Source organism: Pungitius pungitius, chromosome 15, assembly GCF_949316345.1.
Source record: "Pungitius pungitius chromosome 15, fPunPun2.1, whole genome shotgun sequence".
Classification (NCBI taxonomy): Eukaryota; Metazoa; Chordata; class Actinopteri; order Perciformes; family Gasterosteidae; genus Pungitius; species Pungitius pungitius.
In genome coordinates, this window is record NC_084914.1 from 9,543,915 (window position 1) to 9,566,745 (window position 22,831).

General features: G+C 44.5%; 2 protein-coding genes across 2 annotated transcripts; both read left to right on the plus strand.

Annotated features, from left to right (window-relative positions):
• The first annotated feature begins 1,058 nt into the window (after positions 1-1,058).
• On the plus strand, positions 1,059-12,364 carry LOC119209814 (segment polarity protein dishevelled homolog DVL-3-like). Its single transcript, XM_037459401.2, has 15 exons — positions 1,059-1,641; positions 2,935-3,004; positions 4,921-5,036; positions 5,395-5,507; positions 5,813-5,951; positions 6,559-6,649; positions 6,766-6,835; positions 7,012-7,151; positions 7,690-7,766; positions 7,909-7,976; positions 8,066-8,215; positions 9,328-9,459; positions 9,673-9,840; positions 9,969-10,172; positions 11,084-12,364. Exons 1-15 carry the CDS (start codon positions 1,481-1,483, stop codon positions 11,437-11,439), a joined length of 2,055 nt encoding a protein of 684 aa, XP_037315298.2. The 5' UTR covers positions 1,059-1,480; the 3' UTR covers positions 11,440-12,364.
• Positions 12,365-12,910: 546 nt separating this feature from the next.
• LOC119209815 (AP-2 complex subunit mu-A) lies at positions 12,911-22,694 on the plus strand. The gene is made up of 13 exons (XM_037459403.2): positions 12,911-13,194; positions 14,544-14,665; positions 17,654-17,919; positions 18,085-18,167; positions 18,354-18,359; positions 18,470-18,605; positions 18,791-18,935; positions 19,226-19,243; positions 19,614-19,733; positions 19,866-20,001; positions 21,026-21,123; positions 21,276-21,387; positions 21,689-22,694. Exons 2-13 carry the CDS (start codon positions 14,592-14,594, stop codon positions 21,821-21,823), a joined length of 1,329 nt encoding a protein of 442 aa, XP_037315300.1. The 5' UTR covers positions 12,911-13,194; positions 14,544-14,591; the 3' UTR covers positions 21,824-22,694.
• The last annotated feature ends 137 nt before the right edge of the window (positions 22,695-22,831 follow it).

Below are 22,831 nucleotides of genomic sequence, written 5' to 3' on the forward strand. Positions count from 1 at the left end.
TTTCCATATGTTTGCTGTAGGGCAGATGTTTGACTAAAGTGGAAAGAAAATAGCATGTTCTTGTGACTAATTGTGTTGAATTATAAATGTTATTTTGATAATTGGGGCACAGAGGGTTCGTATGGTCATGAAATACCTGGAAAAGTCATGGAACAAAGCGTCAACTTAATATACTATTAATACATTCTTTCACGGTAGATAAACGATATGCTCTCTCGCCTCATGCAACTCTTCTGTGTTGCACCTGCTGCCATGACGTCGATACATCTAGACTCGCAAGGAGCGTCAAGTGTTGGTTTAGGCAGCGGTTATCGTTTTAGCACTGGTATCAGGAAAACACCTAACGATACTCATCCATGGTGGATCATTGTAAACATACTTTATTGGGGCCCTAATTGAATGTAGGGGAAACGCTGTGTATACCTTTTGGAATTCTCATTGTTTAAATATTTTCTCACTTTTTTATGTACAGAGATTTCACAAACTTTATGGTTATGGAAATGAATTGGTCAAAATGTGTATGAACCCTGGGCAGAACCATTTATTTGTCTGCTTGTGTAGTAGTTTTTGCACAAATAGCACAATGAACTAATTTGTCTGCCGTTACAGTTGGAAGAAAACTGAGAAAAGGAAGTCATGTCTGAATATACCTGTAGAGGTTATAAGATAACAATGGTGTATAAACTGACTAGAATTCACAGTGGAAATTGGCTTATTGTTGAATATTGTAAATTATAAATCCAAGTATATTGATTAAATACTGAGGATACCAACCCAAATCCTACAAGGAATTGATTTCACACTGACGTAGGCTGGAGCCTTCCTGCGAGCGGAGTTAAAGTATTTATTGTTGTGCCTTGTTCGCTTTTCCCTAACCAAAATGTACATCTATCTTTTCTATGCCTCTAATCCGCTAATACAACACTATGTCCCTAAAGACCCCCCCCCCCCGCCCCGCCCCGCCCCCCGCCTCTAGCGACCTCCTCCGTGTGACCGCCTCTGCGGGCTCGTTCCCCGCAGTGACTCGGGAGGAACCTCCTCCTCCTCTCCTGTGGATGGCGCTCTTCCTAGACGCGCTTCGACGGTTTTGTGCAGTTTCGTGTGCAACAAAGTACCGAGCTCGGCAGCTAGCGAGAAGGAAAAAAACCGGTCCTTCAGACACTGTTTACCTCCACTCCGTTTTCCAACTAAACTCGTTTTTGAAGTTGGATACGAACGGGAACTGTCGCGATTCAAACCTCTGACGTCAGTTTGGACGCTTTTGTGGAAGAGTAAGGTGCTTTAAAAAAAAACGCTAGCTAGCTAGCTGGCGCAGAGAGGAGAACCAGTGCTAAGCAGCGGTAGGTCAACAAGGAAGAGCCCGTGGACGGACCACGGCACCAGCCGCCGCCATCGCCACGGGGAGCCGGGGCCCGAGAGGGAGCCTGCCGGGCCCTCGGCTTGATGCAACCTGCCCGCGTCGCCTCAGCCGCAGTCCGAGATGGGGGAGACCAAAATTATCTACCACCTCGACGACCAAGAGACGCCGTATCTGGTGAAGCTGTCTGTGCCGGCGGACAAAGTCACTCTGGCGGACTTCAAGAATGTCCTCAAGAAACCGAATTACAAATTCTTCTTCAAATCCATGGACGATGACTTCGGGTAAACGTTGGAGGGTTTGTTGAGCTCGGCGCGGGGACCTCGGCGCAACGCCCCGTGTTTTATTCGTTTGTCTCCGCGGTGGTTACAGCTCGATTAGTGTGAACGCGGCTCGTCACTTCTCTCCGCCGGCTTGTCACCGGCTCAAAACGCGACCCTGGCTCGCGGGTCCGTCAGCCAGCTCTTCGCGTTGCGGCTCCTTTGTTAGCTGCTAGCGTTAGCACGTCTGCCCAGCGTCCCCAACAGCGTTTGTTTACATTGCTCGTGCGGCTTGTGACCAAGTTTGGTATTTTATCAGCTCCGCAAACTCCAGCGGTGGTAAAAAAAAAAAAAAAGTCCCGGCCGTATCAACTTAGGGCTCAAGTGGTAACAAGTGCAGTGGGCATCGCTTGCTGATAACTGGTTAGTGCTGTCAGTGGGTGGTGGATGTATGGGGAGTTTTTGGGGGTCGTTTCACGATATTTCAGTGAGTCCTGCAGGCCCTGCTGCTGCTGCTGCTGCTGCTGTCTATTAGCCCCAGGAATGCAGAGTTGGACTCAGGAATGCCGTGTTCATCACTCTGGCAGCTTTATGAGCATGCCCTTTTGTGTTAAAAAAGTAGACGTTTTATGTCACTCCATAGAGGGCCTTCTACAGAGATTTTATACAAGGAAAAGCGGGTAACGTGTGCTGGGTTTTTTTAAAGAAAAGATGAGACAGATGTTTCAAAGGTGGTTCCTGGCAAAACTCTAGTGGGGTAGAAACATCTTAACATAAGTGGTGAAAGACATGTTATTGAAATGACCCACAGCATTTGTGCTGTGAAGAGGGACGGGGGTATAGATCAACCTTTGTGAATGGAATAGAGACTGTAACAGATGTCTCCAATGGCCATTACGGTTTAATCTTGTCAGAAATGCACAGCGAGTTTAATTGGTTGATAAATTCGTGCCTGATTCGTTCTGTGATCTTTCGAGCAAACAGTCTGATGAAGTTCGATTAACTGGAAAGATTTGTTCAAAGATGATACAGTTGAAAAGGTTAAAAGAACACAAAGAAAAGCATGTTTTTGAAGTAAATAGTATTTTTATGTTTCCTTCATTGTATAGACTGACACTACAATCTATTTGAAACTGGCATTCCATTGACTTGAATTGAGGTGGAAACGTGTAGGAATAGTGTAAAGAGCCACATGGGATATCCCAGTATGAGTCCTTCCTGATGGAAGTGTTGCCCTTCTCCTGCCTCATGTTTATTGCCCTGAGAGGGCTTTTGTGTTGGTTAAGGTTTACTGAAACCGCTTTGTTCTCTTTACAGGGTGGTAAAGGAGGAAATATCTGACGACAACGCTAAACTGCCCTGTTTTAATGGACGTGTGGTGTCATGGGTAGGTTTGAAGTCCATTCAGTTTTCATTCAAATCAATCTCCTTTGGTTTTGTTTATTTTGTCTGCGTTGGCTGTGTGCGAGATTAAGTGGCTCTGTGGCAACTGTTTGCGTGTGAGTGTAACAATGATTCCCATCTGCTGGCCAGGGACCACATTCATACTGGGTCTCTAAGGAGATGCCCTATTCCTCTGGGTGTTAATATCATTATCACATAATGATCGCAGGAGCAACAGACTGAGCCAAACACTCTTCATATTCTTGTGCATTCAAAGCACTTTTAGAAGGTGATCTGCAATCATTTAAAAAATAATTTCATGAAATTCCTCTACCATGCTAGTAACAGTGTGCAACACAGGCCGACTTGCATGCACGTGCCTGCATGCAATATCTCATCTAAAGGCTTCTTCCGTCTCCACAACACAAGAGACATCTGCTGCTCGTTCTCCATTCCTTTCCCTTCAACAGGGAAATTGGGTTAAAACAAGTGAAATCACAGGATAGGCAAAAAATCCCTCATAACAAAGAGCCACACTACATTTCCTCTAACAGGAAGATTGACTCCCACAGACTGGGGATGCTTGAGAGAGTGCTTTGTCTATTGATGTGAAAGGCATTTGGTCAATTAATTACAGTGTGGTTATTATTACAGGTTTTTCTTTCAGAGTGGTCAACACAGGGTTCTTTTGGATATTTTAATCTATAATCCAGCGTGCTTGTTCTGATGTGATCCTCTGCTCCTTTTTATTCCACTATTGGAGGTTTGGTTCACAGTCGTTTAAAGCCAATTTCTCTGTGTGTGTGTGTGTGTAATGTATTTGAATATGTTCATTATCTCCCGGGGATTGTTGAAATGTTCCATGTACAATGAAACGCTATCTCTGCTACGGTGTGGCTTTTGTTTGTCTCCACCATTCATCTGTTGTTTCAATGATGTGATTGATGGTTCTCTGGGGTCCAACGGCCTGGCCCACTATCCTCACAGCATCACAACAGACTAGAGCCTTCAATCTGGCCTGTTGTTCTTCATTGTTAGCTGACAACAAGATTTTATCTCTCACATTATTTCTTTTACACCTTCTCCTGGTTCAAATGTCCTGCAGTCACTACACACCTTTTGTACAAACATGAATTAATTAGACCCAACGTGTTTTATGGCCAAACACAATAGATGAAATATACAAAGTGTCATTAACATGATGGGTGTGGTGAAGCTGGCACAACACAAGCTGGGTTTGCTCCGTGTAAAATATAGTTTATCCGGATTCTTTGCAGCGGACTTCAATTCAAATGTCTGATTTTATTTTTCCTGCTCATTACACCAAAGAACCGGTGTACTGAATGATTATGGTCATATCCCAGTGGTAATGTAAACACCAGTGTTAGCTTTAAGCTTGTTATTGTGTGCATGTCTAATATGGATGAGATGCCAAATATCTACTAATTCCTGACCTGATGTCAAAGCAGAATTCGAGCAGGCCGAACGTTCACTAGAATATGCTACAAGTAAGAGGGAAGAAACTTTGTAATGGTAAAGGCTGAGTATTGTAATGTTAAATCTCATTGGTCACTTCATTTCCCCTGAACAGCGGCCATGGTTTATTGCATCGCACTTTTTCCTCACTTTGGTTACTTGGGCAACACTCTCCGGTAGACAAATAACAACTTGGCTCACGGTCTGTTCCACAGCGTGGCTCTGTCAGCAGGAAATTGGTTGACAACTACTTGATTTATTTTACAGTTAATGAGACATGGTAACAATCCATAATTACTGCCAAGCCTGTTCACAGGGACCATGCACCAGCCAGTCCCTAGTGTAAACACACCTGTGCCGTCACCTGGGTGTGCTGCCCACTCGTTCCGTTTCTCTCACTGTTTTTGTTCCTTTCACTGACCCAACTCCCTTGTCTGTTGGCAGCTGGTCTCTGGAGATGGGGCCCACACAGACGCCGGCTCCGTGGCGGACAGCATAGACGCGGCTCTGCCTTTGGAGAGGACGGGGGGCATCGGAGACTCGAGACCACCCTCTTATCAGTCAGTATATTGGTGGGGGGGGTTGTGTGTGTGTGTGTGTGTGTGTGAGAAAGAGGCCATGCGTACTTAGTGTTTGGCTCTGTGTGAATGAGTCCTGTGTTTCCTAATAACCACGGTGACAGAGGAAACGGCCAACTTGTGACTACCCAGGAGGAAATAAAATGCACCTTTTTTGTCTTGCTAAACTTATATCATTAGATTATGGTAATTCTGGAAGTTGATGTGCAGCAACTACTGTCTCTCATTTGCACTTGGCAGTCTTTTTTTAGTTTTTAAAGTTTTGTATTGTGATTAAATTAAGAGTTTGACACAAGGATTTCTCAACACTAACTCTGGCACCTACCGTCTCCCTCTGAAGTGGGATTGCGGCAAGCGGCCGAGACAGTCTGGACAACGAGACCGAGACGGGCTCCATGGTGTCGCAGAGGAGAGAGCGGGAGAGACCGCGGCGGAAACACACCAACGAACACGGTCAGAAAGACACAGCTCACTGCCGTTATTTATCTGGTGGTGGTGGGGGGTGGGCATTGTGGGTTTTATCGTGCATCAGCAAAATGAGGTGCCACAAATGAAAAGCTAGCTTGCATAGCTATGTAAGAGGTGCACATCTGCAGCCTGATACTATCACAGATGCTATAAACCGGGAAGCATGTGGGGCCTAAGAGGCTAGATGACTGTGGTTCGAGAATCATCATCTCAACTTGTATCTTTTGTTATAAGATGTGTGTATTTCTGTATGCCTGTGTCCTCCTGGTCCTAATGCCGTACCACTGCAGGTGGAAGACAGAATGGATACCCGGGGCGTTCGATTGGACGCAGCGGCCCCGAATACGACAGTTGCTCGTCCTTCATGAGCAGCGAGCTGGAGTCTACTTCCTGTTTTGATTCAGAAGATGATGATGACGCAACAAGCAGGTCTGATATCCTGCTTAACTGTCCAGCATGTTGTTCATTAGGTTACGTTCCCAATGACAAAAAAAGCCATTCTTGTTGAGGCTTGAGGAATCTGTCTGTATCTTCACATGATGTTTTTTTGGCAGAGGTAAACACAGTGGTTTTTTTTTTTTGGTTATTCCCTTTGGTTTTCCCCCAAGTGTCGTTAAAGTATCCTCGATCTCCCCCCCCCCCCCCCCCCCCCCCCCCCCACACACACACACCTTGATCCTGATCTGGAGAACAGCTTTGTCAGTAGATGTTACAAAATCATTGCCACTGATTCTACATTCAGGATTTACTTCAGGGTAAAAGTGGGTTGGGTGTGAAAGCTCTACCACTACTTGCATTACCTTTTTATTCATGTAGGTAATTTAAATAATTGCTTGGACCTGTTAAATGGGTACGATTTTTTCATTCACATTAGATGTGTTTTTTTAGTTTATTATTTTTAGGATAACTCAACATATATGGTTTAATATCTTTTTAGATAAGTAGGCATGTAGCAATACATATTTGGTTGTATAATAAGACCGTGAGTGTTTGTGAGTGGTCTCGAAAACAATTAGTTTTCTTTTCTTGTATTCAGATTTAGCAGCTCCACTGAGCAGAGCTCCTCTCGTCTAATGAGACGACACCGCCGTCGCCGACGGAAACCCAAGGCCTCCAACATCGACAGGGTCAGACAGCAAATATGCCTCGGAGTTCTTTATTGAAATTGTGTTGTGTGATTTTTTTTTTTTCTTTCTTGTATTACATTTCTGTCCTCCTAATGTCCCTTCATTCTTGTCTCCAGTCTTCGTCATTCAGCAGCATCACAGACTCCACCATGTCTCTGAACATCATCACTGTCACGCTCAACATGGGTATGTCACTCGGCCGTTTGGAAGCTGAACACAGAGTACAATTTGTTGGGATAAATAGAGTGCATTTCTTCAGAATTACGCCTTCTTAAACAGTCACAATATACAAATGTAGTTCATTTGATCACCTCTTCTGTCTTTGCTTACTTTAATACACAAAGTCTGTTCCCCCTTTACAGAGAAGTACAACTTTTTGGGGATCAGTATTGTGGGACAGAGTAATGAGAGGGGAGATGGAGGAATCTACATTGGCTCCATCATGAAGGGAGGAGCTGTGGCTGCAGACGGACGTATAGAGCCTGGAGACATGCTGCTGCAGGTGTGTGTGTGTGTGTGCGCGCGTGTAAGACAAAGAGTGTGAATGTGCATACCTGGGACTTGGACCAGGAAAGTGGGCGTGTGTGTGTCTGCTATGTTTTGCATTTACATAACACCAGATGGGGCCAGATGCCCTTTTACTCCGATGCACATGTGTAAAGCATAAAATATATTGCAGTATATTGTTGACATTTTTCTTATCCCATAATTGTTCTTCCCACATGTGCAAATCATTTCAATTACGATATAATAAACTGTATGTGTCTTGATCTAAAGCTGGATATGTCAATCGGATGTTAATGGCTTTAATGTTATTTATTGCACAGCCACCTCCAATTTGTAATGTGTGCGTGAGTTGAGGCCTGCTGGTCGTGGGGACAATATCTGTATACCTGTGATCGTTTTATACCTGATTAAATAGAAGAATAGGCTATTAGTGAACTTAAGGCTGTCCTTTTGTTTACATTATCAATCTCCCTTCTCTGCAAATGTATGTTCACAACGTTTAGAGATATACTTTATCCTTTTCTTCTCTGCAGGTGAACGACATAAACTTCGAGAACATGAGCAACGACGATGCCGTTCGAGTGCTGAGGGACATTGTGCACAAACCCGGGTAAGCAGCAAACTGGCACACGTCATCCAATGGCATGGCACACAGTGCATTGTTAGTCGTGTTCGTCCATTAAACCCACATGCAGGACACGACGAAATTCTAATAAAGTTGAGAACATTTGTTGTCTCTGTTCTTGTATCAGTCCCATTACTCTGACCGTGGCCAAGTGCTGGGACCCAAACCCTCGGAGTTGCTTTGCTCTGCCAAGGAGTGAGTGTTCACCTCCCTCTTATTCTTGTTTTCCTCCTCATATCGATAAATGCGTTAAGTAACGAGCCACCCTACATTTAATTCAACAGGTGAGCCAATCCGGCCCATTGACCCGGCCGCGTGGGTGTCCCACACGGCGGCAATGACCGGGGTTTATCCCGCATATGGCATGAGCCCTTCTATGAGCACCGTCACCTCCACCAGCTCCTCCATCAGCAGCTCCATCCCTGAGACTGAACGTAAGTCCCATCGCCCCCTGCAGCCGCCTGTCATTGCTTCTTATCGAGGCCCTTTAATTCAAAACAATTTACAGCCCACTGTAACCCTGAGTTTCTTTTATCCATTCACTTTCCTTTTGTCTGTAAGTAGATTTTCTTTATTTTTAAATCACAATTTTCATTGTTTTGAAGTTGCAATGTGCATCTTCTGGCTTTGCATTTTTTTCCTGTTGATAAACTATTATGATAGGAGGCATAAAAATTGTTGAATTTCAGAAATTCACGTTACAATTATCCTCTGTTCTCCAAAAGGACATTAATATCTTCCTCTAACATGTTAGTAAATCTGTGTTTAGTGGTATCCTGCTCTCTGCAGACTATTCTGCAGAAACTATTCTCCGTTTCAGCATTTTACTGAGTAGAGTCTCACAGCGCCATCTGCTCAATAACTTGTCAAAACAAAGCCATAACTCGCAACTTTCAACTTCCCTGTAATTTTTGGAATAAGCGGTGATGTTTCTTTTTTCCCTCAGGAGAAAAAAAGCTTTCCTCTTTACACATTTCCTGACCATAATGATATGGCTCACAATTCTGGAGATTTCACCAGACAGAACATACATTTCAAATGATTACGTGCTTGCATTTTTGCCTACAATATATGGTTTAGTGGTGCTTTATTCATATACTTTGCATGAATGGCCAAACATATTGGTGCCAAAAATTCTTTTAAGCGCTGCAATGGTGATAAGTCTTAAACACAGCTCAGTTGTAGTATAATTATATTAAAGATTCAACATAATTCGTCAAATTCATGATGGGTCCTATTTCAGTCCCGATCACAAGAAACCAAATTCAACAACCAAATAAACCGTCTGTGTGTCAGCTGTGTGCCTAATAAACCAGCAGTTTTGATATGTGTGAGATTCATTTTTTGGGGATTCAAAGCAAGGTCAGTTCCGTTTGATAAATACTTGATTCATTCATTCTTTGTAACAGCAGCAAAGTTACACAGTAAACGTAAGACTTATTTAATATTAAAAATGTTAAAAGCTCAATATATATACAATAAAATAAAAGAGCAGTGTTGCATGTGGTTCAACTCCTTTGATAACATATCCTCTGATCTTTCCCAGGATTCGATGACTTTCACCTCTCCATCCACAGCGACATGGCAACGGTTGCTAAGGCCATGGCCTGCCCAGAGTCCGGGCTGGAGGTGCGGGACAGGATGTGGCTCAAGATTACCATCGCGAATGCCTTCATTGGTATGTCATTCATCTCCATCCATCTCTATTCTTTTTTCAGTTTTTTTGTAACTGCATGAGGGAAAGCCTCCCACAGCAGCTCAAAAAAAATCATGGTCAGGTCAAATGCAATGATGTAGACGAGTCCAATTAAATGATTCTATATTGTTAAATAAGCTATTGAATGTAATGGTTAAAACTGTGCTTAAATAGTGCGTGTCTTTGTGTCCTCAGGTTCTGATGTGGTGGACTGGCTCTTCCATCACGTGGAGGGGTTCTCAGATCGCAGAGAAGCCCGAAAATACGCCAGCAATCTGCTGAAGGCCGGCTTCATACGACACACCGTCAATAAGATCACCTTCTCTGAGCAGTGCTACTACGTCTTCGGAGACCTGTGTGGCAGTGAGTGGATACCGAGATCTCTGTCGAGTATTTTCGTTCACAGCGAGTCTGCACAAAGTGTCGTGGTTCTATCGCTTCCCTCATCATGTAAGCGGAAGTCTAAGCCAGTTCTTCCTTCTCTCTCTCAGACATGACCCATCTGTCTCTCCATGAACACGACGGCTCCAGCGGCGGGGCTTCAGATCAGGACACTGTCCCCCCTCTGCCTCATCCGGGGGCAGCCCCCTGGCCCATGACTCTGCCCTACCAGTTCCCCGTTCCCCACCCGTACGACATGCAGCAGCCGGGCCACGGTGGACCGGGCGCCGGCAGCGCAGGAAGCCAGAACAGCGGTGAGTGGCGTTAGCGGGCGCTGCTTCTGGTGATTCCACGGTGGACTCGACCCTTAACGAAGAGCCATCGGTGGAAAACCATGTGAATGCCCTATAAATGTTGTATCGTCTCCCATTCTTGAAAGGTTTTTTGTTTAGTCAGCTGTATGACTGTAACACTGTGTTGAACAACTTGTTAGCAAAACATAGTTGAGACGACGTGTCGCGACACTTTGAGCAAAGCTCACGGGAGAGCAACACAGCGAGTGAAAAGACGATGAAGTCATTAGGATTTCATGCTAGCTGCCGCTGCATTTTTGCAATGCATGTTTGGATGAGCTTACATGAAAGACATCTTGTTACATCAAGAGTTAAAAATATTCCATCCAATAGCTCTAAAGGTGCCTTGTTTATTTTGTGAACTTAACATGTGTATAAATAGAAAACCAGACACTGGTTTCAAGAGTTTACTTACTTGACCAACAAGAGCTGAACCCCACTTGCTGCACAAACATCTCAGATGTCATTTTAGTCGTTGCACATGAACATTGAATTCACTCCTCATAGTTAACTACTAAGTATAAATACAAAAAACAACAACATGCAAATCAGAACATCAGAAAAATGTCAGCGTTGGCCAGTTCTGGGATTGAATGAATCGGTCTAAAGAACATGCCTCTAAGTGAGCAGGCTGTTTGTGGTGATGCAATGAAAACATGCATTGCCTCCAGTAATGGCTGAGCTGTTTGGCCTGTGGATGTCTGCATTAGTCATGTGGCTCTCCTGAGAGTCCCACAAACTGGGTCACTCACGCCTGCCCGTCTCAGCGAGTGGCTCATATAGGTCACTCTGATTTTAATTAACCAAATGTGGTATAGTAATGCAGAGCGCGACTTTGATGATAATCACATTTCTCTCACTCCTGTCTACAGGAAGCAGCGGCTCTAACTGCAGTAAAAACGAGGGGCGGAAGTCCGGCGGCAGCGGCAGCGAACCTGAGATCAGGAGCCACCGAGCTCCGAGTGAGCGCTCGGTGGCTCCCCCTAGTGAGCGGAGCATCCGTAGCTCCGTCAGCCACCGCAGCACCCACTCCCACTCGATAGCCTTCGGCCCGGGGCTGGTCTACGGCCCCCCCGGCCTGCCACCCCAACCCCCGCTGTCGACGGCCGCACCCGGCGCCCCGCCGGGCCGGGAGCTCGCCTCCGTGCCCCCCGAGCTCACTGCGTCGCGGCAGTCTCTGCGCATGGCGGTGGGCAACGCCGGAGAGTTCTTCGTCGACGTGATGTAACACGGGGAGCGGGCCAATAACAAAGCAGCAGATTGGGCTTTATTGTGTCGCCGTGAATATGAGAAGGACGGCATGGCAGGACCCGGGGGAGGAGGGGGGGGGGTGTGAGAGATAGAAAAACCTAAGGTCTTGGTTCCACTCTCCTAAAAGCAGAAGTGGAACCAACCATGTTGGGAGAAAATGTTCCTCCTTCTTTGTGCTTTTCCTTCCTGGTAGTATTAGCGGCCATACTTTCTTCAGTGAAGAACCCCCTCCCCGCTCAAGATGGAACCAAAGCTCCTTTCTCAGTCCGGAGGAGTTCGTAAGGACAAAGAGCGAGAGAGGCAGCGAGGCGTTGAGACCGGACGACAGAGGATAATGACGCAGTGCTTTTCCACATAGCTGTTTTTCAATTTGCGCTTCTCTTCACTCTTCCTTCCTTCCTCTCTACCTCCATTATCCTGACATTCTGTGTCCTCCCCTTCCGTGATCACATCAAAACTGAGAGCAAGAAGCCTCTTCTTCCTTCCTTCCTTCTGATCTTTCAGCGCCAACTCACTGACCTCTTAGGCATAGCAACAACCAACCTGAAACATTACTAACTGTTAACCGTGTTCAGACTTTTTAAACGTTTGCTCGATTTAAGCGAGAAATGGAAAAATGTGTATGTAGTGCAAGAGAGCCAGAGTCTGTCTTACTGTAAGAATGCATTTGATTTATTATATACGTAGTTGGTCTCAACTAGTTTCATTTTTAAACACTAAACATGAGCATCCAGCTTCAAGAGTCCTTTTTACACTAAACTGAATTTTCATCTTTTAACCAGAGCATTTTCAGACTCTGTCTTGTGATAATGTATAGTGGGAAAAATTCTTACCATGTCTTTCACACTACTCTTATCAAGGAAAAATGTCTTTTTATTTATAAATATAGTTTTATGACTTAACACTGCTGCTGTGTGTGATGTTTTTATTTAAATGTGTGCACGCCGTAGTTTGTATTAGTGTTTATATCTTTCTATTTGTAATGAATGGTACGTGTGGGGTCATGTTTGCATTGTAAAGCAGTGGAATCTGGACTGTCCCAAGATCAGGGATGTGAAAGTGAGGCAATCAGCTGCACGTGTGTGAAGATATTAGCCTGTGTTCATTTGGATTGGTTTCAGAAGTGAATGAAACCAATGAAAAAATGTTCACTGTGGTTTGGGTGGAGGAGACTTGTAGAGATGCGGTTTCATTGAACTGAAAAAAGTCTCTCAGTGGCAAAATGCAAAACGACCACTTAATCAACCATTTGCTTAAGATATATAAACACCGAATTCCTTTTATGGAAGGTGGTAGTTAAAGAGCAGCAGTCCCAGGAGCTAAAAAGAAATATCGCTTTGGTACATTTAAAAAAAATGAATTCCCAACATGGCCGCTAGTCAATCTCATAAAAATGAACTGTCTCTCTTCGCTGCCCTGAAAAACGTCCCTCCTCACAAACATAACCATTAACGACCCACGATAAAGGACATAATTGACCCGTTGCCGGCGCAGCTTATCACAAGAGGGTTTGGGTGCGGTTTACACATCGCTCCAGCCGCGCCTTTTCCTGTCACAACGGAACGGCGGTGCGTGAGGACGGCGGGTCAGCTGACAGCCATCAGAGGGACCGGCGAAGGAGGAGCGGAATTAGCGGGTGTGTGAACGGGGGACCTGCTGGATCTTGACAAACGATATATATCCGAGGCCAGCCGCGGTGCGTTACACGGGTGGCGTTCGCGAGAGAACTAGGGTGAGTTAATCAAGGTCGAGACGATTCAAATTGTTTTTTTTTGGTTCAAAGGATCGAATGGTTTCAAAAAATGATTACGGAAAGCCGGCGCAGCGGTTTCATTCGGGATCGGTGCTAGCATTAGCGCTGTTAGCTAACGGTAGCCAAAGTCAAGCTAGAAGTTGTATCACGAGCTACGTTAGATGCGGCTTTCTCCTGAAAAGCAAAGCACACCGCGTTTCTACAAATTCTTAACCAATGTATTTTGAGACTGTCCATGGCGTCATTTAAATTGTTAATTTCGACAGGTGAGTGTTGCATGTTAAATGGACGTCAAACGGTCGGCTTTTCTTTTCTCCGGAAGTCCGTTTAAAATTTCGCTCGCTGCTAACCGTTAACGTCGCCGTCAGCTAGCCTGCTATCCAAAGCTAAATTAGCTAGCTGCTTCTCACTCGGTCTATTCTCCAGCACTTTGAATTTACCTGAAGGTCAAGCCTTCATCAATAATATATTCACTATTGTTCCCCTTTAAAGGAAAATGTTTCCTCCCCAGTCGGAGAACAATTGAGAGAAATATGAAAAAAATGTATGAGCGTATAGGACATGGCCCGAGCGAGCAGACATCTTGACTTCGCCCAATAAAGAGACGATTTTTTAATCGCCCAGGGTTGTGTACGGATTACTTCGGTCACGACGCTTTAGCTTCCAAGTTGGGGGAAATGATTTTACTGATCCTGAGCATGTGATTGTGTACCATACTTCCTCTGGGTACAGTCGGTGTTTGCGTTGCATGGCCTCTGTCTTTTAGGAATTCCAAGCATGTCCTTCATCCCCCTGATGTTCAGAATTTTTTTTGTTTTCTCAAGGGGCGTTTGTTAGCGTTGTTTGCGCTTGATCTTTTTAAGGGAATTACTCTCTCTTAATTTTACTTTAGATTTCATGCTCAGTCCCTCCACATCCAGGCTGCACTCCGTAGTAAAGTGTCAACCCAGCAAGAGATTTGTAGTTAGCTGGCTACTTGAGGGCATCCTGCTTCAAACCGGGGGCTGCTAATCTGCTGTCAATCTTACTTTGGAAGGAAATGGGGATTTGGATGTTGTAGTGGTGCAGTCTCCTCTGCCTGTAGCGAAGTTTTTTTCTTTCTTTACAGTTTATGCACAGGCACGTTTAAAAAAGAAAAACCTGAGTCACCACAGTGGGGCAGCTGCAGGCTGTATTCAATTGGCCATAGAGACAGACACCCGGAGAAAGCGGATGTGAAGGACAAGCGCTTCCCTGTACTGTTGGTCACTCCCTCACTTTCCACAGCATTCACTTCTATCGCCCCTTTAAAAAAACTGCTTTCTCTTTTTCCTTCCTGCTCTTCTCAGGCGGGGTTTGGTTTCACCATGGCCTGTTGGGACTGAGAAGCAGCCACAATGATCGGAGGATTGTTCATCTACAACCACAAGGGGGAGGTCCTCATCTCCAGGGTCTACCGAGATGACATTGGGTACGTTTCACAGGAGCAATGGAGTAACACCGCCTAATTATGTGCAACTCAATGTCTGCGAGAGGGGCTTGATCCAGCAGCGGGTGGGGTGGAATTAAATTTGAAGGGATGGGATTTTGTCTCTTTATGGCTAGGGAATTTACATTGGGCTGTTTTTTTGTTATATCCTATAAAATGTGGTTTTAGAAATTGCTAAACTAGTATGACATTTAGGAGCAGATGTGTAAATTTTTCCAAATTGACTTCAATGTTGATGCACCTACATCTGTACCATATGGAAATAAGCTCTTGATCGAAAGTATCTATCTTCTGCGTGAATAAAATAGTTCTCAAGAGTTGCCATCGATGGTTATTGGTTAGGGCAAAAATTAGTCAAAATAATTTAAGTTTGTTAGCTGCTCACATTAAATCAGGAGGTAAGTGGAAACTTAAAACAATTTAGGCGTGTTGGTAAAAAGCAAATTGTTCCAGCTGCCTCCGATGAGCCCTTATAACATGACCGAGACCCATCCAGTAAAGACCGAGATTAACCGAACACGTGTCAGGTGAAAAGTTCCATCCTCACAGTTCCACGTGAGTGGTTTGTTACGGACTGGCACTCAACCATACGACAAGGGCAATGGCCAATATGCCGTGACGATATCACTTTGATTCTACTTTGTCTTCTTTACTCTCCATTTGTTTTTGTTTTGTACACGTTGTAATTCACTTTTAATCGCCATACAAAGTCTCCATGCTTGCACTCAATTATCACATTCTGCTTTGTGTAAACTCAGTGATTGAGTTCTGTGCAGACATCTCTCCTGAAAACGCACCAGTCCAGTGCCTTGTAGATTTACAGTGACTGGTTGGCCAGCTGCCGAAAGGGCTTGATGGTAGAATTTCTTTTTTGTTTGTATAGATCCTCAAGGCATTTCTAATCCTTTTAATGTATCTGGAGTTGTAGTAATATTAGAGGCAAGGCACAGTTTAGAAGTTCAGAAAACAAAAGTATGCAAAATTTGTGCAGCTGTCCAGTGTAGCACGTTTCATCAGCAGACTGGGCCACTGAAATGCATTTAATAGGCAGTCTGCATGCCTTTGGTGAGGTACGCAGGTCAAATCATACAGAATATGTGAGAGGACTCCTTTTGTTGTCCGGTTTCCAGGCAACAATTGCTAATTTAAATGATTTAATCAAGGATCTCAGCAGGAACACAATTTTATACTGTTTCTCTGCCTCCTCAGTCGACGTTGAATCTCCCTGTGGCTGCAACAACAGTGAGGAAACCAGACTTATTTGGTTGCCGGGCATGTGTCATCATGCTGTGTCGACGTCCATGGTCGCACATGTTTGTTTTGTCTATATTGCAACAGAGCTTGTAGTTGCAGCTGAAGTATCAACCGGTCCACTAGATATAATCAAGCTGTTTTGGACTGGTACTAATAGTAATCAATATTCCCTTGCCATGCTGATATGACAACATGGATTTACGAGTAATTGTGCTGCTGACTTGTTACGACATACTCAATTATAAAGATGGCGTGATAATAACCCCCCCCTACACTCAATTTACTCACTGTCTTTGTACGCGATGCACGAAAATGTCTTTTGCATTTTTGTCTTTCCTCTCTTTTACTTCATCCTTTTCTCCTCTCTATCCTCCGTGTTACCATTTTCCTCCATCTGTCCATCTTGGCCCCTGTAGGAATAGGTAAGAGATGTTCCAGATGTTCAAGCATGTCCCCTCCCCATTCAGGGCCACCGATCAATGACCCGAAACCCCCTTCTGACTGCATGCCCATGGATTCCACAGTCAATATCCTGGTACTTCTAAGCATGAGTCACCTGTCATTACATCCCAGCGGCGTATAAACCACCTGATGCTGAACTCAAACAGGCGAAAACCCACGACCAGGAGTCTTCTATGGGTGTTGATGCTCACAAACAGCCCCACTAGTGCCTCAGCATGGAGTCTTGAGCATGCCATATGCTGGTTAATGAATTAATTTTCACCGTTGGGTTCCCTTCTGTGCTTTCTTAAAGCAATTAAGACTGTAAAGATCATTTTAGATTAATTCAACTGGGCCTTATTTGCAGAGGTGGGCCTTGAATTTTGCAAGATCTACTGCAATAAACTACGCGTTTCGGTGTAGTTTAAAGAAAGAAAATTATGTTTTAAATTTAAAAAAAATTGAGGCATACATGGCAGCTGCATAGACTCAATTATTTAAATATTTGCTCTAATTAAAAAATATGATGTAGATATTTTGATGCACCGTAAAAATGGACACGTTTTAAAAGTAGGCAAAGTAAACCAGTGAGGCTTCCACCCGTATGTCTCTACCGCGGATAAAAATGCCACTTTAAATCGGTAAGAGTGGTTCCCTTTCTTAACCGCAGGCCTGGTTCTTCTCTCATCAATGTGGTATTGGACAATACTCTTGACTTTAGGGTTAGATCGCTATCGCTGAGGCCGGCAGTTTGTGCCAGTTAGGACCCCCCCAATGTTCTCAGGAGGATTTAGTATTCCTGACAAAGTGCTGTATTTATATAGCTACATTAATCGGGGTCGTTTCCACAAAGTATCCTTTAAGGTGAACATCTAAGCGTGATTTAAATATAGCCTATTAACTTACTCAAAACAACAAAATAACCCATCTTGGATCAACATTTGAGCATTATTCTTGTTCCCAGGGATCCCATATAATTATCATGCTGTAGACCGGGTGTCATCCTAAACTCTCAGAGTCTCTTCTTTCCCTCCTGGTAATTGTCCAAATCTACACAAAACGCCACTTATTTTCTAAGTCTAGAAAGACTCAAAGGCGTCCTCAGTTTGGTTGGGAAATCTTTTGACCGTGACTCATACCTTGCTATGGACATTTACTCAGAGTGCAGTATTTTCCCAGGATGTCACCGGGTGGGACAGCGTTAACCGCCTCACTGGCGTCAAATCCTGTCTCAACTCCTGTCTCCCTTTCTCTTCTCCTCCCTCTTGATCTCAGGCGCAACGCGGTGGACGCGTTCCGCGTCAACGTAATTCACGCCCGGCAGCAGGTTCGATCCCCGGTGACTAACATCGCCCGAACCAGCTTCTTCCATGTCAAGCGCTCCAACATCTGGTTGGCGGCGGTCACCAAGCAGAATGTCAACGCCGCCATGGTGTTCGAGTTCCTCTACAAGATGTGCGACGTGATGACTGCCTACTTTGGCAAGATCAGCGAGGAGAACATCAAGAACAACTTTGTACTCATCTATGAGCTGCTGGATGGTAAAAGACCATAATTGTGATGCCTGGATAAATATATATCAATGTGACATTTTACACTAAATGGATATTGATAGTTCTGGATCAATTACTACGATACCTCACTCTGTCATCCCCCGCCCCACTTCTCTTATCTCTGACCGTCGTTATCCGCTTGTGTCTATACAGAGATTCTGGACTTTGGATACCCCCAGAACTCAGAGACTGGAGCTCTGAAGACCTTCATCACCCAGCAGGGCATTAAGGGACAGGTCAGTGTGGCGGGTTTGGTCTCCCACTTGTCTTGCCATGACTGTTTTAATGTTCCCTCAATGTCTCTATGCAAAGGATGACACTGTGAAAGCCGTTGAAAATTAAGCTAGCCAAATTGGACTGGTAATTAATGTTTCTTTTGTTTTTCTCCTTTCCTCTCTGGCCTTGTACACTTCATAATTCAGCACCAGGTAATGACCCACTGTTCCCTTGCATCTCCGTATAGAACCGCGTCACATTAGTGTCTCGTCCCCCTTCTCCTCTGGTTAGTAGTGATACAGTTTCTCTCCCCACCTCCCAGACGAAGGAAGAGCAGTCTCAGATCACCAGTCAGGTGACAGGGCAGATTGGCTGGCGCCGCGAGGGCATCAAGTATCGCAGGAATGAACTTTTCCTGGACGTACTGGAGAGCGTCAACCTGCTCATGTCCCCACAAGGTGTGTTTAAAGAAAAAAAAAAGTTATAGACCGGTCAATGTGTGCGTGAATTAATGTTTAGCAGATGTCGTGATGCGCTTTCCGTCACATGTCATGTTACTTTATGGTTTTGGAGTTTTTATTTGAAGAGTGTAGAGCAGTATTTTGTAGCGCCAGCCTCACAGTCCCCTTATTAATGTGTTCAGGCCAGGTCCTCAGCGCCCACGTGTCGGGCCGCGTGGTGATGAAGAGCTACCTGAGTGGGATGCCTGAGTGCAAGTTTGGCATGAACGACAAGATTGTTATCGACAAGCAGGGGAAGGGCGGAGCCTCTGACGACGCAGGGAAGAGGTGCGCTGCAAATTTTATATCTGAAAAATATAGATTTTGATGAATCATTGCAATCAATTTAGATTTGCAGTACATAACCTTTGAGTATGGTGCTTTTATATTGCTTCAGCAATGAAAGTCATTGTTGAGTCAAAATATAAGAAACCACCTTGTCTGTTAGCCCCTTGTCTTTGTTTGAGTGTTGTCTTGCTGTTTACAACAAGGCAGGCGTTACAATGTGTTTTTTTTTCTTTCCTTTGGATGCATCTCTCCTTTCTTTCCCTCTTTCTTTTCTATGTGCTGTACCTCAGTGATTTAGGGGGAGGAAGGTACTGTACTGACGAGTGTCCTCACTTTCTGCCACCTGACACACCCACACACACACATTTTTCTTGTCTAAGCCCTTTAGCGCATTAAAAATCATCGCATTCCCAAATCAAACACACCTTGTTAGCTCTTCAGTGTACATCCTTATGGTTGTTTCCCTCTTTTATGGAATGTTCTTTGGTTTATTAAGTCAAATCCAACTGTGATTTGTGTTACTGCACAATGGTGTCATTTGTATTTCTTTATTACCAGTGGTGTCCCCATGTGTTCTTTTGTAACTATGGTCATTAATTGACAGAGAGTCATTTTTATATTTTGGCATCATGGTTATTTGATGTGATACACTAATGTCCCGTTTCTCACTACTAGCAGTGGCAAGCAGTCCATAGCCATCGATGACTGCACGTTCCACCAGTGTGTGCGTCTCAGTAAGTTTGACTCGGAGCGTAGCATCAGCTTCATCCCACCTGATGGAGAGTATGAACTCATGAGGTCAGTAGAATTATTTTTTACTTTCAAAGCTTTTGTCCATTTTTGAACTGTTCGATGAGTGAGTCAGCCAAACCGTTTTAAAAGTTATTACTACATTAATGATTTTGTAACCTGGAGCACATTCTTTTACAGGTACCGCACTACTAAAGACATCATCCTGCCGTTTCGAGTCATTCCTCTGGTCAGGGAGGTGGGGCGCACCAAACTGGAAGTTAAGGTGGTCATCAAGTCCAACTTCAAACCTTCGCTGCTGGCCCAGAAGATCGAGGTGAGCTCTTGCCAAAGACGAGACTCTAACTTAGACAAACAACCTCTGTAATTGGTGGGGTACTGAAAACTGGTGCAGTGTTGGCACTACCGAACCACAGATTTCAGTGCTTCCTTTTGGGGCCTGATTTGTTTGTGTGAATGCAACTTAACTGAAGTTTGGTGGCCATATAAAGCCTGAGCTACTGGAAGTGTAGATTTTACCGTGGTTAGCTAATGATACATATGTGCATGTCATGAGTTACGACAGACCAGGGACAAACAGACTAAGTAATGTGGATGCAGGACAGTTGGGTAATTCAAATATGTTGTTTGCATTATCTAACTGCATTAACAAGCAATACTAACGGAAGCAGCTAGCGAAGCTACAGGAACCCCATCAGAGGGAGACGGCTAACAAGGCCACACGCCGAGCAGCGTCTCTCTTCGGCCACCGCCTCTGTACGAGACACCAACATTTTTCGATGCGCTGCCTGTCTGCTGGCGGCAGTTCCAAGTAGTAAACCGGGGGTGTGGCGTTGTTCCTTCGGTGGTGTTTGTCATTGAGCTGCAGACACGGGACTTTATATTCTTACGCAAATGACAGGAGATTGTTTAATTCTTTCTGTCAGGTCTATATTTTACGCAGCAAAGCATAAATTCTGTCACTGTAGATAAACAATATGCTCTCGTGCCTCATCTAGACACACAAGGAGGGTCAAGTGTTTGTTCAGGCACTCTTTAAGCCTTGAGTATCGTTTTAGCACCGGTATCAGGAAACCCCTAACCATACTCATCCATAGTGGATAATTGTAAACTTAAAAACAGAGTTACTTTCTTGGGGCCCTAATTGAATGTAGGGCAAACACTGTATACCGTTTGGAATTCTCATTGTTAGTTTAAATATTTTCTCACGTTTTTATGTATAGAGATTTCACAAACTTTTTGGTCATGGAAATCCGTTGATCCGTATGAACCCTGTTGTAATGGTAGGTTGACGTTTGATTTGATGTTAAAAGTTTTCCTCCCCTTTATAAACTCCTCAGGTTCGTATCCCAACGCCCCTCAACACAAGTGGGGTGCAGGTGATTTGCATGAAGGGAAAAGCAAAGTACAAGGCCAGTGAGAACGCCATAGTGTGGAAGTGAGTAGTAACTCTATGCTCTGTGTCAGGTTAAAGATTAACAGCTTCTCTATTCTGTTATGCAAACCTGTTCCTTTTACTTCGCATAAGGGTTTTTAAGAATTGTTTGTTGTTAACCTGTACAACACTAACAAAGGTGTGTATGTGTGTAGGATCAAACGCATGGCTGGGATGAAGGAGTCTCAGATCAGTGCTGAAATTGAGCTGCTGCCGACCAACGATAAGAAGAAATGGGCCAGGCCTCCCATCTCTATGAACTTTGAGGTCAGAACACGCCACTTTGTCAAATTTTGAAAGTGAGCAGTTATTAGTCTTTACTGCCAGATTTATTTTGAATCTATTTGCGAACTGCTGAACTTCTGTGCTATGCACTTCTGTGGGAGTTGGCAACCAAAACGAATGGACTATGCATTACATGTAATCCCAGTAACACTTGATGCAAATCACAATCCGCTTACTGTTGAGGCGCACGCGCACACTTCCTGTTTACTCGATAATCCCGTGTCCTGTGTGGCCCATGGCTCCCAGCATTCCCGTATTCGACTTTCTCTTCTCTTCCCTGCAGGTTCCTTTTGCGCCCTCTGGTCTTAAGGTGCGCTACTTGAAGGTGTTTGAGTCTAAACTCAACTACAGTGACCATGATGTCATCAAATGGGTGCGGTACATTGGCCGCTCCGGAATCTACGAAACCCGCTGCTAAAGTTCAACCCGCTCTGAGCAGCGACGTGACCACTTTCCTCTGAAGATTTTTTGTTTTTCTACCCGCTCCTACTTTATCTCTGTTCCCTCAATTCTTATAGCTTCTCTCATATACACCCCACCTCCACCTGTCCCTAAGTGTTGGAGATTGAATTACATTGTTAAACAAAAAAAAGTAAATATGATGCACAGATATATGCAAAATGTGACCCATTGTATTGTGTATATCTTAGTGATGCGTAAACCTGTGAACCAACTGGTGTCTGAAAGATGAGTGAGGACCAGGGGGAGGGGACTGGGGACACCTTTTGGTGTCTTTTAGGGTGTGCGCTTGTGTTATGAGTGTTCTTCCACGATCTACTCTCCAGTTACTTTAGAAGTCCCACAAGTTCTAGAGGTAATCCCTTGTAAGATGATTTGTAGCTGTTGTGGTTTAAATGAATCCTGATATTGTTCTTGTAAATGAATTCCGTCTGAGTAGTCTCGCCCTTTCAACTGGAGCTGCGTCGCCTGACTCCGTGCTGTGGACTTGAGTCTCTTCTGGGTAGGTGGCAGTGAATTGAAAGTGACTGAGCTGTTTTTGTACTTTCTGGAGTATTGTTTTGTCCCCCCCCACTAGTTTCAGCAGCACCCAGCGAGTAAAGTAAAGCCGCCCAGAACATTTCAGTTTTGAGGTGTGCGCATCTTCCCGACCCAAATGTCCTGTTTCTTAAGCACAGAGATCCACTTGGTTGCGCAGTTTTGATTGAAAGAGGCTTTGTGGGCATTTGTTTGCAGTGAGGTGGTCTCCCCCTGGTGTTTGCCTCATCAGTCTGCTTCATGTTTGTGTCCCTGGTGACGTTCTGTTCAATAAAATCTGACTATGTAACCAAGCTTGCCTTCCCCCTCTCTGTTTGACACTTGTTTCCTCATAGCAGGGGAATGGATTTGTTACAGCATGGCTTTGCTTAGGCATGTTTTCCATCCTGTCCGAGAAACATTTTGCAACTTCACCGACGTGAATAAACTC